The sequence below is a fragment of the Oryctolagus cuniculus genome, chromosome 10 (assembly GCF_051225735.1).
Source record: "Oryctolagus cuniculus isolate XC-2025 breed Fujian yellow rabbit chromosome 10, ASM5122573v1, whole genome shotgun sequence".
In the NCBI taxonomy this organism is placed as follows: Eukaryota; Metazoa; Chordata; class Mammalia; order Lagomorpha; family Leporidae; genus Oryctolagus; species Oryctolagus cuniculus.
The window spans coordinates 118,617,179-118,632,566 of NC_142876.1; the positions used below are offsets into that span (position 1 = coordinate 118,617,179).

The 15,388-nt window shown below is 62.8% G+C and overlaps 1 protein-coding gene across 8 annotated transcripts in view; it reads left to right on the forward strand.

Annotated features, from left to right (window-relative positions):
• The window catches only part of ATP2B2 (ATPase plasma membrane Ca2+ transporting 2), a 135,373-nt gene that overhangs the window by 89,814 nt on the left and 30,171 nt on the right, over nt 1–15,388 (forward strand). For 3 of the 8 annotated variants that reach the window (XM_089305639.1, XM_051831903.3, XM_051831900.3), the window contains exons 8-12: nt 251–310; nt 4,337–4,378; nt 5,030–5,188; nt 6,836–7,050; nt 11,233–11,475. In XM_089305639.1, the coding sequence (XP_089161765.1) occupies nt 251–310; nt 4,337–4,378; nt 5,030–5,188; nt 6,836–7,050; nt 11,233–11,475 (719 nt within the window). Of the gene's footprint in view, nt 1–250; nt 311–4,334; nt 4,379–5,029; nt 5,189–6,835; nt 7,051–11,232; nt 11,476–15,388 lie in introns of all 8 variants that reach the window. The other 5 variants (XM_051831898.3, XM_070050008.2, XM_051831904.3 and 2 more) reach the window with 3 other exon arrangements.

The following is a 15,388-nucleotide window of genomic DNA, read 5'->3' on the forward strand; positions in this document are numbered from 1 at the left end:
CCCTGGCTCTGATAGGCAACCCGACCCCTCCTACCCTGGCTCCTCTGTGACAGGGGACCTGCGGGTCCGGGCCTCACAGCAGAGCGGCACCCTGCGCAACCCCTCTGTGTGACTTCAGAGACCCTGAGCCCGAGGGCCCTCCCTGGGGGTCTGTGGGAGCACGTCTCACTTCCCCAGAGCAGCGCAGTGGGGTTGCCCTGCCCGCGGTCTGCCTTGTGACGCCCTGCGTTTCCGTCCCTCCCACCCGCAGCGGCCGACGGGGCAGCAGCGGCCAATGCTGCCGGTGGCGCAGACGCTGGCCTGGTCAATGGTACGTCTCTGAGGGCGAGCGCTGGCCTTGGGTGATGGGCGTCTCTGGGCTTCCTCTCGCTGTCCAGGACTGCGCACAGATCTCCCGTGTGCATGGCCACCCTGGGTCAGCCACCCTCTCCAGGGGCCCCGCGCTTAGGAGCAGAGCCGCCACCAGGGAGCCCTCTGCGTGCCCTCTTGGGGCGGCCGGGGACGTGATTTTGGCTCCCGGTTTGGTCCCATCCGGCCGGCCCTCTCCTAAGCGCATGCCCGGCCCGGCTTCCGGAAGACGGCCTGGGGCCAGGACCCAGGCTGACACTGGCCTCTGGGTCCCCGGCGCACACTTGAGGCCTTGATTCTAAAACTCGCTCGAGGCAGGGGGACCCAGGCCAGGACTCAGCCCTTGGTCCCCGCCGCCCCACCCCCACCCCAGCATGGCTGAGCCACTGTAGACAACTCTTCCTCTTCTCTGTCACGGAGCGAACGGGCAGAGGTTCCGCTTGGGCTCGGGCCTCGTTCCGTCGGGGGTGTGGACTGATGTCTGTTGCTGTGGGCTGTGCTGGGTCTCTGCATTCCGACTCGGGCCTGGGGTGGCGGGCAGGGCCTGGGGCTGCCCCTGTGTCCCTGGGTTCCGCATCTTCTTCACCGCCTTCCACGCGGACGGGAGGGAATTCCAGAGATTTCGCATCTCTGCCCCCTCCCGCCTGGCAGAGCTGGGGTGGGGGCCAGGCGTGGGAGCCCCGCCCAGAGAAGCGAGGGACGGCAGCCACCTGTCTTCCAGCATCCCTGCATCCCGGGCCCTGGGCTGCAGCTTTCTCGTCATTCTGTCATCAGCTCCTCGCCTGTCCTGTCGTGCCCCCTCCGTCTGTCCCCTGCCCAGACCTCTGGCCGAGCCACCTGCCTCAGAGGCACCGAGAGGGGAAGCTCCCAGTACGTCAGGGCGGGGAGGGGCACCTCATCAGCAGGGGGCTGCCTCGGCGTGGCTCAGCTACAGGCACAGGAAAGAGGACAGCTTGGTTGTGGGAGGGGCCGTGCATGGGGGCACCGCCGAGGGGCGACAGAACCCCCCTGGCAGATCCACTGTTGGGGAGGAAGCCCCTCAGGGGATGAGCACACAGATCCCCTGGCCAGCTCCCAGGCAGAGGGCCAGGAATCCCCAGATGTCTGCGGAGAATAAGGGGGGTTTCGTTTCTCAACCCCTAGGCTGTGCTGGGCCCTGTGACCCTCACACACAGGGTCCACTGTATCCACTTTAAAGATGAACATACTGAGCCCCAAGGAGGCGCAGATAGGAGGGCAAACTTGAACCCAGGACCCTGTCTTGGCAGGCTCTGAAGTGTGTGTCCTCTCCCCAGCCCAAGGTTTTCCAGGGGGCACATGGGAGTCTCCCAGGGACGCAGAGACGCCGTCCCCCCAGGAGAAGGACCCTGAGGCCAGAGGCGCTGAAGGGCCCCGGAAGCATTGGTCTGCTCAAGGACTGCTGAGTGCCCTGGTCCTCCCCTCCCTGGCTCCCGGGAGCTCGCTGTGCCCCCCGCAGCACACTCTGGGGGACACTGCTCTGTGCCGTGGCCCAGAGCCTGGGCATCCCCTGGGGACGGTCAGAAATGCACGCCCTCGGGCTCGCCCCAGAGCAACTGGACGAGAAGCTTCGAGCAGCCAGCTGTCCGGGCTGCAGGCGGGAGTGCCTTGGAGGCTGAGAGGCCCCAGGCTGAGCCCTGGCGAGTGACAGGGCTGTGACTGTCGCTCCCGACAGCCACTTCGTGCTGGCTTGGACGTGAGAGGGAGACGCGGAAGTGGAATAGAGATGGGTTTTATTTTGATGCAAAAAAAAAAATGAGATCTGTGCATAGTTTTTTGATAACACACAGTTTCTGTGGACCTTTGAGGGACCCCTCCTGGAAGGGGGGGCAGGGCGGGGGGACTGGCGGTGCTGTTTCCTCTGCTGCCCTGGCTGAAGCCTGGGGCGGCCATCACCCCCAAGGAAGTGCTTTTCCCAACACCACCTGCGTTGCATCAGCCCACTTCTCAGAGGAGGGGGAGGCGCAGGGAGGGGAAGCCACGTTCCCCAGGTGCCCAGCCAGGGGTCTGTCTCCCCTCGCATGTGTGTTAGGCCATCCTACCCGGCGCCCTCCACACACGTGCTCCTCACATCCCAGTCCCTCGTGTTAGCGGAGAGGAGAGAGGAGGAATCCGAGGCAGGGAACAGCCCCACGGCCCCCCAGCCTCCCACCTTGGCTCCTGCCCCACATCCAGTTCCCCCAGCTATGGCCTATCCTCCAGGTCTCCCCAGGTGCAGGGCTGAGGTTTGGAGCCACACAAGCACCACTGTGGCCAAGGGGCCCCAAGTAAGCCCCTTGCTCCTGAGAACCCAGGCCACCTGGACCAATGCTGACCCAGGCATCAGTCACTGTGGTCCCTGACCAAGGCCTCTGTGGCCTGTGTCTGGCCACGTGGCCACTGTGGCCATCAGAGAGGAGGCGGCCGGCATGGCTCCACGGGCGCTGACACCCGCTCTTGGCTGGCAAAGGCCGCGAGAGAACCGGAGCCCACTAGACGCGGCTGCTCAGCTGAGCGCCCAGGGCCCCCTGAGCCTTGTTAGTGAAATTAGGTTTAAAAGTGAAAGTAGCCACCGCCAGCATCAACTCCCATTTGTTCTGAAAAGCTCTCATCGTTCTGTTCTCTAACCCAGCAGAGTTTTACAGTAGAGCGACGGGCCATCTTCTGGGAACCCAGGCGGTGCCCCACCTGGGCAGTGCCCTGATGAGTGGGGCGGGGTCCAGGGAAGCCACGTCTTCCCCTGAGTCCCCGGAGGATGGGGACAGTAACGAGCCAGTGGCACTGCCACGAGGTCACACTGTAACACCCTGTGGGTGCCGGCTGCCCCCAGCCCCCTCAGCCTGCAGGGAGGGCACAGGCTCCCCAAAGGGGCAGGGCTGGGCGGGGCCAGCAGTCAGCGTGAGGGCAGTTTGCTGGACTCTGGAGGTGACCGACTCCTCCCACTTTGCAGAGGAGAAAACTGGGCGGGGCTGGGCAGGGACGGGGTAAAGCCGTGGCGGCGCACACAAGCTCTGACATTCAGTGTGGCAGCGAGAGTGCAGGTGGGGCGGGGCCTGCAGGGAGCTCCCTTGCGCGGCAGGCCCAGTGGGCAGGGGCGGGGTGGGTGCAGGTGAAGGCAGCCATCTCACCTGGCCCTGGCACCCCAAACCTGCCACACTGGCCCAGGCAGGGGGGACTAGGCAGGTGGCTTTGGTTAGGGGCCGGGTAGCCCATGGTCAGTCCTTCCTGACACCAGCCGTATCAGGCCCTGCTATGGGGCAGGGGTGCCCGGGGAGCCCGCTGAGCCTCCCTGGCAGTGTGTGGGGCCTGAATCCCAGGACAGAGTGCACCCCCATCAGTGGACTCTTTGTGGGAGTCCCCAGATACACCTGGAGCATCTCAGAGACTTTGCAGGGCCTCCTGCTCACTCGTAGGGTGTGGGCCGGGGTGGGGGGTTCTGAGCCCTGGCTTCACCCCTTCTGGGAAGAGGAGGTGGAGGAGGAAGCACAGTCACCCATCCTGCAACCAGGTCAGGGACACCTTGACCTCAAAACCTTGTCCGAATTCTCAGCTCTGCAAACACCTGTCTGCCTGCCTCTCTCTCTCCTCTCTTTCTCTCTCTCTCTCTCTCTCTCTCTCTCTCTCTCTCTCTCTCTCTTGTTTTCTGGGTGGCAGGCAGAATTCCCTCAGCCACAGAGCCCATCGGCTGCCTGGGTGGCTCGAGGCTGCATCTGGGGGTCTGGCACCTGCAGCAGCAGACCAGGGTCCCACACCTCGCAGCCGTTCCGGGCAGGGATGACCCCAGCAGGAGCCCTCGCTCCCAAAGCCCGAGACTCAGGTGTCACTGGCTCCCTGGTCCCTGGCCTTGCCCTCATGCCGGGCTGCCTGGGTGTCCCCACAGAGGGTCGGGCAGCTCAGCCCTGCTTCTGTCCGCTGTCCGTGGCGTGTTGCGTGTCTGTGCTCACCGACCGTGTGCTGTCTGTTCTCTGTTGTCCGATTCTCTGTCGTGTAGGTAAAATGCAGGATGGCAATGTGGACACCAGCCAGAGCAAAGGTAACCGAGGCATTTCCCAGCCCTGGGCCCCCGCCGCCCTGCCCTCCGGGGCTGTCTCGCCAGAGCCAGGCCTGGGCACCTCCCCTGCCGTGGCCTCTGGGGAGGCGGCTGTGATGGGCGCAGCCTTTGAGCTCCTGCTGAGGACTGGAGTATGGTTCTCTGAAGTCTTAGGGAGGAGAAGGAGTGGGGAGGGCCGAGGGCAGGCTCAGTCCAAAAGGCCACGGACCCCCAGTCTGTCCTCGCTGAAGTGGCCACCCCAGCCCAGAGCAGGAACTTGACCCCCACAGAGGGGGACGCCGACCTCGCCCTGGCCGAGCTCCCCTTGCACTACAGCAGCTCCTGGGGAAAACCCATGCCCTTCAGTCTCGTCTGTGTGTCAAAGGCCAAGGGACCCTTCTGGAAGGGTCTGAGGGCTTGTCCCGAGCAGAGAGGACCCCCACCTGCACTTACCATAGCCCTGCTGTGTCCTGGATTCCAGGCCTGGGGCAGCACGTGCCCCCCCACCCCCGGGGAGAGGCAGGTGCGCAGGTCGTGCTCCCGTGTGTGCGGGCCATGCAGGGCCCAGCGGCGGGGGGTAGGCGCCGGCGTGTCTGGCCCACAGGCTGACCCGCGCCCGTGTGTCTGCGTGCACCACGTGCTCTGCCCCTGCAGCCAAGCAGCAGGACGGCGCGGCCGCCATGGAGATGCAGCCCCTGAAGAGCGCGGAGGGCGGCGACGCCGACGACAAGAAGAAGGCCAACATGCACAAGAAAGAGAAGTCCGTGCTGCAGGGCAAGCTCACCAAGCTGGCCGTGCAGATCGGCAAGGCGGGTGAGTGTGCGGGGCGTGGGGGCCCCGCGGCCCAGTCTGCAGCGCGCGGTGCTCCCCAGGGCCCTCCGCTCTGCGGCGAGTCCTGTATACAGCAGGCACTCAATGAGTTCTTAGGCAGAAGCAGGAGACAGCCTGGGCTCCGGGCTCGGTGTGGGGAGCAGGCTGCCTGCATTCTCACCCGGCTGCAGCTGTGGGGTGTTGGGCCGCTCCCCTCACCCAGCGCTGGGCCTCTGCCTCCCCGTCTGGAAACTGGTGTTAATGGTTGTCCCTGCTCCCCGGCCTGCTGAGGCCACCGCGCACCCAGAGTGCTCAGCACTAGCTATGTGTGGCGGCTGGGGAGGGGCCGCATCCTGCGAGCCTGGAGCCCTAGGCTGCGGCCACTTTGACGTTAGGTCTGTGGGAGCCATGGAAGAGCTTTGGGCAGGGGAGGCCAGAGATGGAGCTGGGCTTTGTAATGACCACCTGGCCGCAGTGCCCAAGGAGACGCCCACTGCCGGAGCCCCAGCCTGACGGCGCAGCTGCCAGGGGAGCCCCGACCCTCCCCGCCAGCCTCAGCCCCCCAGGAGGTGAGGACACAGAGCACGTCGAGGCCCCACCTGGATGCTGCCTGCTCCCCGGCCGTCTCCTCGGCTCTAATTATAGACACTGCATCGTGGAAAGGGGAGGCAAATTATAGGCTTGGCCGTCTAAATTTAAACTCAGGGGCCTGTGACAGCTCCCGGCCCCAGGAGCTCGGCTTCCCGCCCCTGCTGCTGTCACACGGGGACAGGGCTGGCGCCGAGGATCCTCAGCTGGAGTGGGGGTGGGCGCCGCGGGGCCTGGGGATTTCCGCCGTCGCGGGCAGCAGACTCCACCTGGCCCCGCGCGGGCAGGCAGCTGAGCCCCGAGGACACCCCTGTGGCCTTCAGAGCTCCCCCCACCTTCCCGCCCCAGGCTGCCAAGGGTGGAGCTCACAGTCCAACCTTGCTGGGGTGGCAGCCACCTCTGCCTCTGGGGCTGAAGTCTCAGAGCAGAGCCGCGGTAGGCGGGCAAGGTCTCTGCTGAGGGCGGCTCCCAGAGAGGTGGCTTCGTCCCACAGGGGCACCCCGAGCGTGGGGCCCTGGCAGCCACTGGCTCTCAGCAGCCACTTCCCGGGGGTGAGGGGGTGCAGCCCCAAGCACCTCCTGACGAGAGGTCCCACGTGGCCCCTGCGGACCTCCCCTGGCGGCCCCCTGTTGCTTCCTCCATCACCTCCTCCAGGAAGCCCCCTCTGCCAGCACCCCGTGCCCCCTGTGCCACGTCCTCCTGGCTCTCCCTCAGGGAGTTCATCTCGTTTGTGTGCTTGCCACAGCCTGGGCGTCAGTGACCCAGGGCAGGGGCTTTGCCTTTCTGGCTGCTTCCTGCACCGGGATCCCCCGGGCCCCTCCCTCGACGCCGGTGCCCAGAGGTATTTGTGCAGTGAATGAGACAACAAAGTACCCCAGCCCCCAGTCGGTTGCTCACATGGGTGCTGTGCTAGGTCGCACGTGTGAGCGTCTCAAGCCCGTGGGGAGGAAATGCCCACCTACCTGTGTGGCACAGAGCAGGACACGGAGGCTTGGGAAGGCGCCAGGACTTCGCCCTGGTCAGAGAAGGGCTGGGCGCTGAGCCAGCATCCCTGTGTTGCAGGCCTGGTGATGTCGGCCATCACGGTGATCATCCTGGTGCTGTATTTCACCGTGGACACCTTCGTGGTCAACAAGAAGCCGTGGCTGCCCGAGTGCACGCCGGTCTATGTGCAGTACTTCGTCAAGTTCTTCATCATCGGCGTCACGGTGCTGGTGGTGGCCGTGCCCGAGGGGCTCCCCCTGGCAGTCACAATCTCGCTGGCCTACTCGGTGAAGGTGAGGGGAGCGGGGCCCGCAGTCCACAGCTGGGGCCTCTGGGGCCTGGGTGCTGGGCTTGGGAGACATGCTGAGAGACCCAGGTGGACAAAGCAGGGGTCTCAGAGAGAGGATGTGTGCAGGTCCCCCAAGTTCAGGCGCCTCCACGGGGACCTGGGGACCTGTGGCATACAGGGACGCACGCCCTGGCCAGGTGCTGCCTTGCCCCGATGACGGCTCAGGGCTGCCCAATCTTCACAACTTTTCCAGAGAAGCCAGAAGTCTGGACTTCACATAAATGCTCTCGATTCTTGCTGACAGTCAAGTCAACTTTTAAAAAGAAATGAAACACAGACTCCAGGGTGCCGACCAAAGCCCGCCCTGACCCAACCGCCGGTGGTTACCATCAGAGACCCCCGTAGCTGAGGCCAGGGGTCCCTCCCCAAAGCGTGAAGGAGGGAAGCCAGAAGCAGAGGGAAGTGGGGTGTGGTGGGAACCCTGGCCCCCAGCAAGGAGCTGTGTTCTGGGCAGCCTGGGTCTGGAGAGGGTCTCTCGGCGCTGCCCCGATGCCACAGCTGCACCTGCACCTGCTCAGACCACGGCTGGTGCTGTGGTCACCCCCAGTTCCCATGTCCCCACTTTCCCTGGGATCTCCCAACCTGGGAGCGCAGAGCTCTGGGCTGCTGTAGCCCATGCCACATGCCCGGATGTCCCCACAGGGGCTGGGGCTTGCTCTGTCGTGTTGAGAAGCAAGGGCCCGAGCACTGGCAGAGCGGCCGGTTTCCGAGCTGGAATTTGGGCTGGGCTCGCCGATGTAATTTCAGCCCGAAAAGAGATCTCCGGGCGGGTGCCAGGGAGTGGCAGCTCTCTGTAAAGGATATAGCCCTTATCGGCACCCCGCTGTGCGGTTTTCAGAGAAACTCCATCCACCAAACCAAAGCCGGGACAGGGTACAACCTGATGCTCCCAGGGAGCCCAGGGCCTGCAGCCGGGGACCCCACCATTGCCCGCCGAGCTTAAACATCCTTGCAATCTGCCCAGAGCTGGTCGGGAGCCCACCTGCGGACGCCGCGGGCCACCGCACCTCCTGCAGCTCACCGCTGTGGCACCCGCACCCTCGCGCGTCTTCAGTTCTGTCACCCTGAGCAGCCACGTGATAAACTTAGTGCAGCACCCCGCCTGGGAGGGGCCTGGGAGCCCACCAGTTGCACCGAGGTGACCCCTGCAGCCAGTGCTGCGCATGCAGAGAGAGTAGGGGCCACACAGTAGCTCCAGCTTTGCTAGCAGCTGTGTTTTTAACATAAAAGGAAACAGGTGAACCTCATTTTGTTTATACATTTACTTCACCCAAGATGTGCAGATTACTATTAATCCAACATGTAATCAGCATAAAAACTATTAATGAGACCTTTTTTTTTTTATCAAATAAGGTTCATTTACTTATTTGAAAGGCAGAGACAGAGAAAGCGAGATCCTCCATCCGCTGGTTCACTCCCCAAATGGCCACAACGGCCAGAGCTGGGCCAGGCCAGAGCCAGGAGCTTCCTGTGTGTCTCCCATGCACGTGCAGAGGCCCAAGCGCTTGGGTCATCTCCCACTGCTTTCCCAAGCGCATTAGCAGGGAGCTGGATCGGAAGTGGAGCAGCTGGGACTGAGCCGGCACCCACATGGGATGCCGACACTGCAGACGGCAGCTTACCCGGCTGTGCCACAGTGCCAGCCCCACATTTCTTTTCCTCGTAACATCTTCAAAGGCCAGCCAGTGTGTACAGGGATGCTTCAAAAAGTTCCTGGAAGTGGTATTGAAAGATAACGTTTATCTGGGGCCAAAAAATGGTAAAGAATTTTTTTCATAATACGCATTTCCTGTGAATGTTTTGGAGACCCTCTCATATGCATGGATTTTTAACTTTTTTGCAACAAAATCAGCATCTTTTAATTCCATTTTTCCCAGGCTTTCTGGAGTCTCCTTGTAATCCACACTTACACTTTGGACAGCCACGTCCAACACTCGGTGGCCCCACACGGTTGCTGTGCTGGGCAGCGTGGACATGGGTGTTCTCTCTCACGGCAGATAGAGGGCGCTCTCCAGAGAGTGCACAAGGGCTGAGGCCCGCCGTGGCCCGGGCTGTGGGGGAAGCAGGGCTGGGCTCTCGTCCCAGTGTCAGACCTCGCCAGGAGTTTGGTGCTGGTCCGTTCCCTTTACCTGGATTTTTTTTTTTTTTTCGGTTGCTAGCGTGAGTGACAGCTCCCTGTCAGGTCTCACGGGATCCTTACACCAGATAAGAAGACAGGTGCGAGAACCGTCCTCCCAAAGCCTGGAGTAACATAGACTCTGTCAAAATTCTTCTCACTGCGCTCTTCTCTGAAAAACTCCTGGTAGGGGCCGGCGTCTGGCCTGCAGTTAGGACCCCCACATCCCACTTGGAGCACCTGGCTTCAGCTTCCGGCTCCGTCCCCATTCCAGCTTTGTCAGTGCAGCGGTGGTGGCTCGAGTGCGGGGCCCCTGGCGCCCACGTGGGAGCCCCGGTCTGAGTTCCCAGCTCCGACTCTGGTCACCTGGCTGCTGCTGCAGGCGTTTGGGGAGTGAACCAGCAGATGTGAGATCTCCGTCCCCCACCCCCACACCGTCGATTCCTGTGTCCCTCTACTTCTTTAATTAATTTTTAAAAAGCCTGCTATCAAGAGTTATAAAGAACAGTCACAAAGGAAACGCTAGGCACAGCACAAAGCAGAACACCCGAGCCTCTGGCGCCTCCCCCCTCCCTCGACGTGGGGCGGCGCCTGTGTCAGGGTCCACGGGACGACGGCAGGGTCCTTGTCTGCACGGGTGCAGAGCACCCACAGGAACCCGGGAACGTGGGGCTGGGCTGGAGGGGCAGGCGTGGAGAGGAGGGTCGTCAGCTCGTGCAGACAAGATTGCATTTCCCTGAAGGAAGCTGAGGCACGAAGGGTCTCTAACGTGTATGACTGAAGAGAGAATCGAACCTGCAGCTATAAACAAAGAAGCCAGTGCCAGCCTGTAGTTCTCTCCCCCGGAGACGAGAGCCTTAGTATTTTGCTAATTCCTAGAGCTGAGACGCTTGGGAAGAGTTCGGAACCAGATACGGAACCGTTCCTTAGGCTAGGGTGGAAGGGAAGTTTGGAGACGCTCAGGCCCCGCCTCAGGGCACTGCCCCGCCCCTGTGTCTTCCAGGAAAGAATGTAGTAGATGGCTTCTGTGGCGCCAGTTAGTAAACTCAACAAATCAAGCGTTTCAGAAGCTTCAACAGGGGCCGGTGCTGTGGCACCGCAGGTTAAGCTGCCGCCTGCAACCCATGTGGCGCTGGTTCAAGTCCCGGCTGCTCCACTTCTGATGCAGCTCCCTGTAAAGCAACACAGGATGGTCCAGGTGCCTGGGCTCCTGCCACCCATGTGGGAGACCCGGAAGAAGCTCCTGGCTCCTGGCTTCAGCCTGGCCCGGCCTTGTCTCTGGCAGCCATCTAGAGAGTGAAGACCTATCTCCCTCTCTCTCTCTCTCTAACTCTACCTTTCAAAATAAATAAATAAATCTTTAAAAAAAAAAAAAAAAAGGTTCTACAAAGAGAAGCAAGGAGCCTCAAGCATAATAGAAGCCAGAGTGTGAGACGCTGCAGCAAACAAGGCGCGGAGCGTGTGCGGGAAGCAGAGGGACGCTGGGGGCTCTGCCCTGACACTCTGTGTGTCCCCTGGAGCCCAGGCAGCACTGGGGCTCTCCTCACTACACACTGTGTGTCCCCCGGAGCCCAGGCAGCACTGGGGGCTCTCCCCACTACACACTGTGTGTCCCCCAGAGCCCAGGAAGCACTGGGGACTCCCCTACACTGTGTGTCCCCCGGAGCCCAGCAGCGCTGGGGACTCCCCACTACACACTGTGTGTCCCCCGGAGCCCAGGCAGCACTGGGGGCTCTCCCCACTACACACTGTGTGTCCCCCGGAGCCGGGCAGCGCTGGGGGCTCTCCCCGACACTGTGTGTCCCCCAGAGCCCGGGTAGCACTGGCGGCTCTCCCCACTATACACTGTGTGTCCCCCGGAGCCGGGCAGCGCTGGGGGCTGTCCCCCACACTGTGTGTCCCCTGGAGCTGGGCAGCGCTGGGGGCTGTCCCCCACACTGTGTGTCCCCGGAGCCGGGCAGTGCTGGGGGCTCTCCTCACTGTCACCTTCTCACCCACCCTTTCCTCTAGAAAATGATGAAGGACAATAACCTGGTGCGCCACCTGGACGCCTGCGAGACCATGGGCAACGCCACGGCCATCTGCTCGGACAAGACAGGCACATTGACCACCAACCGCATGACGGTGGTGCAGGCCTACGTCGGCGACGTCCACTACAAGGAGGTCCCCGACCCCAGCTCCATCAACGCCAAGACCATGGAGCTGCTGGTCAACGCCATCGCCATCAACAGCGCCTACACCACCAAGATCCTGGTGAGTGAGCGTGCGCCGGCCACGTGCCCCGCGGCGGGAGCCCACCCATGGATTCCTGCACGAGGTCTGGGCAGCCAAGCGGTGTGGTTGGCGTCTCGGCATCCTGTGGGGGCGCCCTGACCTCTGCAGGTCGTTTGCTTTGCCTTGGCGTTCGGTTAGCGGTGTTAGAATGCCAGGAGAAGGTGGACGCGAGTCGTGCTCTTCAATCCTGCCCACGGCTTTTTCCTGGTCAGCTTCTGCCGCATGCCAAGGTCGGGGGCTCAGGACCACGCCGGGCAGCCAGCCCCACAGTGACGCAGGTTCTGCGACTTCTAATGCAGCCAACCGCGGGATAGGAAATAGGAAGAAAGACCCAGCTGGGCCTGTCACAAACTTCCCCAGACAACAGGGTGTGACAGCTCACAATCCTGGGTGGGGGGGTCAGCTGGTCGGTTCCTCTGTCCCTGCAGTGGCCGGGCTGCGGGCTGACCTAGCGCGCTGAGCTGGGCTGGCTCCTCCCTGCCCCGTGTGGTCGCCTCACCTCCGCCAGCCGGCACCTGGGCTTGTTCGCTGCACAGCGGCGGGGCTCTGGCAGTGAACAGGAGCGTGCAGGGTCTCCTGAGGCCCAACTCTGAACTGGCTCTCAGTGGTTTTGCCCGTCCCGCCGGGCGACGCGGGTCTGGAAGCCGGCCCTGATTGGTGGAGTTGAGTACGAGCCGCTGTGACCTGGGGGGAAGCTTGCGAGGGGCGTGGTCTCGAGGAGGCGGGGGGGGGGGGCGGGGGGGACATGCGGCATTTCCACGAACAGTCCACGCTCCGTCACGTGCCTGGAGCCCGTCCAACTGGACGTCGTGCGTGTGGGTGTTCCCCTTCCTCGGGCTCCCCAGCCCTGCCCCCGCCCCCGCTGCCCCCATACCAGCTGCATCCTTCACCATCAGGCTGGGTGGGTGGGAGCCGCCCGTGGACTTTTTGAGGAGACCATGAGTCAGCAACGAGAGCCGGGGGCTGGTGGCGGGAGGGGGCGGCAATGGCTGTGCCCCCCCCCCGTGGCCCCTGGAGCCATAGGCTGAGGGGGTCCAGATCGCCATGGGGGGAAGTAGGTCAGAGGCCCCTGGGGTGATGCCGGGAATGATGGCGGTTTCGTCGTCTTGCCCTAAAACTTGGCGATCAGCAGCGCTTTGTTCTGTTCCCCAAGCCTTCCTAGGATAAGGGGGCCGCTGTGGACGATGTCATCCCGCAGTCCAGGCAGAGAAAGGAGTGGGGCGGCTCCCAGAGCAGGCTGCAGGCCACAGGGGTACCCATGCACTTGCAGTCCTGTGGGAGGCGAGGCTCGAGGGAGGCGGGGCTCTCGGGATCTGCCACAGAGGCGACCACGCCCAGAGAGGTGTCAGTCAGGCCGAGTGACAGCTCCAGAGCCGGCATCTTGTCCCCAGATATCACAGCGGTTCTGCAGTCCACGTGCAAGGGGGCACAGACACAGTGGCTGGGGGCCTTGCTGGGTAATTCCTTTGGGCACCAGGTCCCCTCTGTGCCTGAACCCTTGCATCCTGGGACATCTGTGGCTCACTTTCTGGGTCTTCCCTGAAAATGTCCTGGCCACACGGTTCGGGATGGAGGGGACGGCAGAGCCCCTGGTAGGACCGGGCAGTGGCCGAAACTCACGCTTCAGGGCAGGCTGGTCTGGGCTGAGCCCGCCTCTCAGTGTCCGTCCCTGCCTGAGTCTCCTGAGGGAGACCACAGGTTTGTGGCGAGGACGCTGGGAGTTGGCGAGGGGTCGATGCTGAGCAGAGGCCCGTGGTCAGCACTCCGCGTGGCCAGAGCGTGCCTGAGCCGTGGAATCGCGCTGGAAGGAGGTTCCGGGCGTGGCTGTGCAGAGCTCGCGGTAGCAGAGTGGTGGAGGGGACAGCATCTTGCCCAAGGTCCCACAGTGAGGCAGAGCCCCCTGCAGATGCCCGGAGGCCTCAGGACTGGGCCGCGGCTGCAACTCGCTCCGGAACCAGGCACACTCGGTTCCAGTCCGTTTCTCAGCCTCTCTGCCTGAGTTTCCTAGGGGAAAGAATGGGTTTATTGTGAGGATGAAATGAGTGGCAGTTGGGTGGGGAGAGTGAAATGACTGTGAATAAATGGACAGATGTGTAACCAATGAGCTGTGGCATCTGGAGGAGGCGGGAGAGAGGGATGGGGGGAATTGTGGCAGGTGGGATACATGGATGGGGTGGGTGGGTGGGTGGGATGGATGGATGGATGGATGGATGGGTGGATGGATGGATGGATGGGTGGGTGGGGTAGGATGGATGGATGGATAGATGGATGGATAGGGTGGGATGGATGGGGATGGATGGATGGATGGATGGGGGGATGGATGGATGGGGGATGGATGGGGGATGGGGGGATGGGTAGGGTGGGATGGATGGATGGGGGGACGGGTGTGTGGATGGATGAGGATGAGGGTGCATGTTCGGGTGAATACGAATTGATAGGAGTCTCCAGATAGGACTGGTGCCCTCCCGCCTTCTGCTTGCCTGCTCTCACAGCAGCAGGAGTAGGGGTTGGCCCAGACGCCCTCCTGTAACCACAACCTGCACTGTCTCGGCACCTGCACCTTACTGAGCTGCCCTCGGTCGTCCAGGCTGCGTTGTCCTGAGACTGCGGATTAGCCGTGTGCCTTTTGTTCTCTTTGGGGAAAAAAAAAAACACTAGATGAGTGTTTGCAAGGGTAGACTGTGTGGGCATCATCCATGCGGATCCCAAGACTTCGGAGACCCTGCAGTCTGGCCACCCTGGTTTACGCTGAGGCCGGGAAATCGGAAGGGTGCTGTCTCGAGAGACGCCCTGGGTGAGGGAGGCATCACCCAGCCCGGCCAGCGGGTGGGCTTGGCCTGGGCGACTCTGCAGCCTGGATGCTGTGGGAGGCCCTGTGGAAGCCGAAGGCCCCGCCTGGGCTCTGTCCTTACAGGGCTCAGAAGACCCCCAGAGGCAGGCCGGGGATCCAGCCCCTGCCCCTCTGAGAATGGCGGGAGCCTTTTCCCATGCACCTGTCTCTCTGATGGTTGGGGGAGCTGCCTGAATCGTCTGTTAGTCAGAAATGGCTTCCTTGCTCTGGAATCTCGGCACACCCGGGGCCCTGTGCCTCCGACCCTGAACGTCAGGGCCTTGGCTGGACGCTGCTCGGTGCCGCCTGCCGCCCTGCACGTCCACGAGCCGAGGCTGAGCTGTGAGATGAAAGACGCCTTCCTCGCGCTGGGGAGGCCCTGAGCCGCCTCCACCAATATCCTCCTTGGCTGCCTGCATCTTCCTCTGCTCTCCGAAACCAGCCCGGCAGCCTTCAATTTGGGAATTGGTGAGGCCTCTTTTTAAGCAGGTTGACACCGCGGTTGACATCTGAATTATTAAACCGAGGACGGGCACCGGCTGAGCTGGGTCGGTGAACAGTTGATGGCATGTTTCTGGAAACATGAGCCGTTTGGAGGAAGACCGAGCTCCCGGAGTGGATCTAGAGTGAGGGCGTTCAACAGGAGCCCGGCCCTCGGCCCACCCCGTCCTCGGCACACATGGCCACGGGGCCGCCTGTCCCGCGCAGTCCTAGCCACCCCTCGAGGCAGGGGCCCTGCCTCATCGTGTTCCCCAGAAACCTCGGGTCCAGGGCTCGTGGGCAGGAGGCTGGATGGGAGAAAGGGGAGCAGAGACAGCCCCAGCTCACATCTGGCTCCAGAGCCAGGGCTCAGCTGGTGCTCAGGTGAGCCCCCGAGTGCCCTGAGTGGTGCTGAGCTGGGCTCCAGGGGGCTCGGGGGGCTGGGGCGTGGCGGGCTCTGGGGGGCTGCGCAGGGCGTGAAGAAGGAGCAGCAGGGCAGAGACCCTGGAGGCAAACCCAGCGTGGTTTGGTTTGGGACTTTATGGGTTTTGGTTTTTTGTTTTTGTTTTTTTGTTGTTGTTG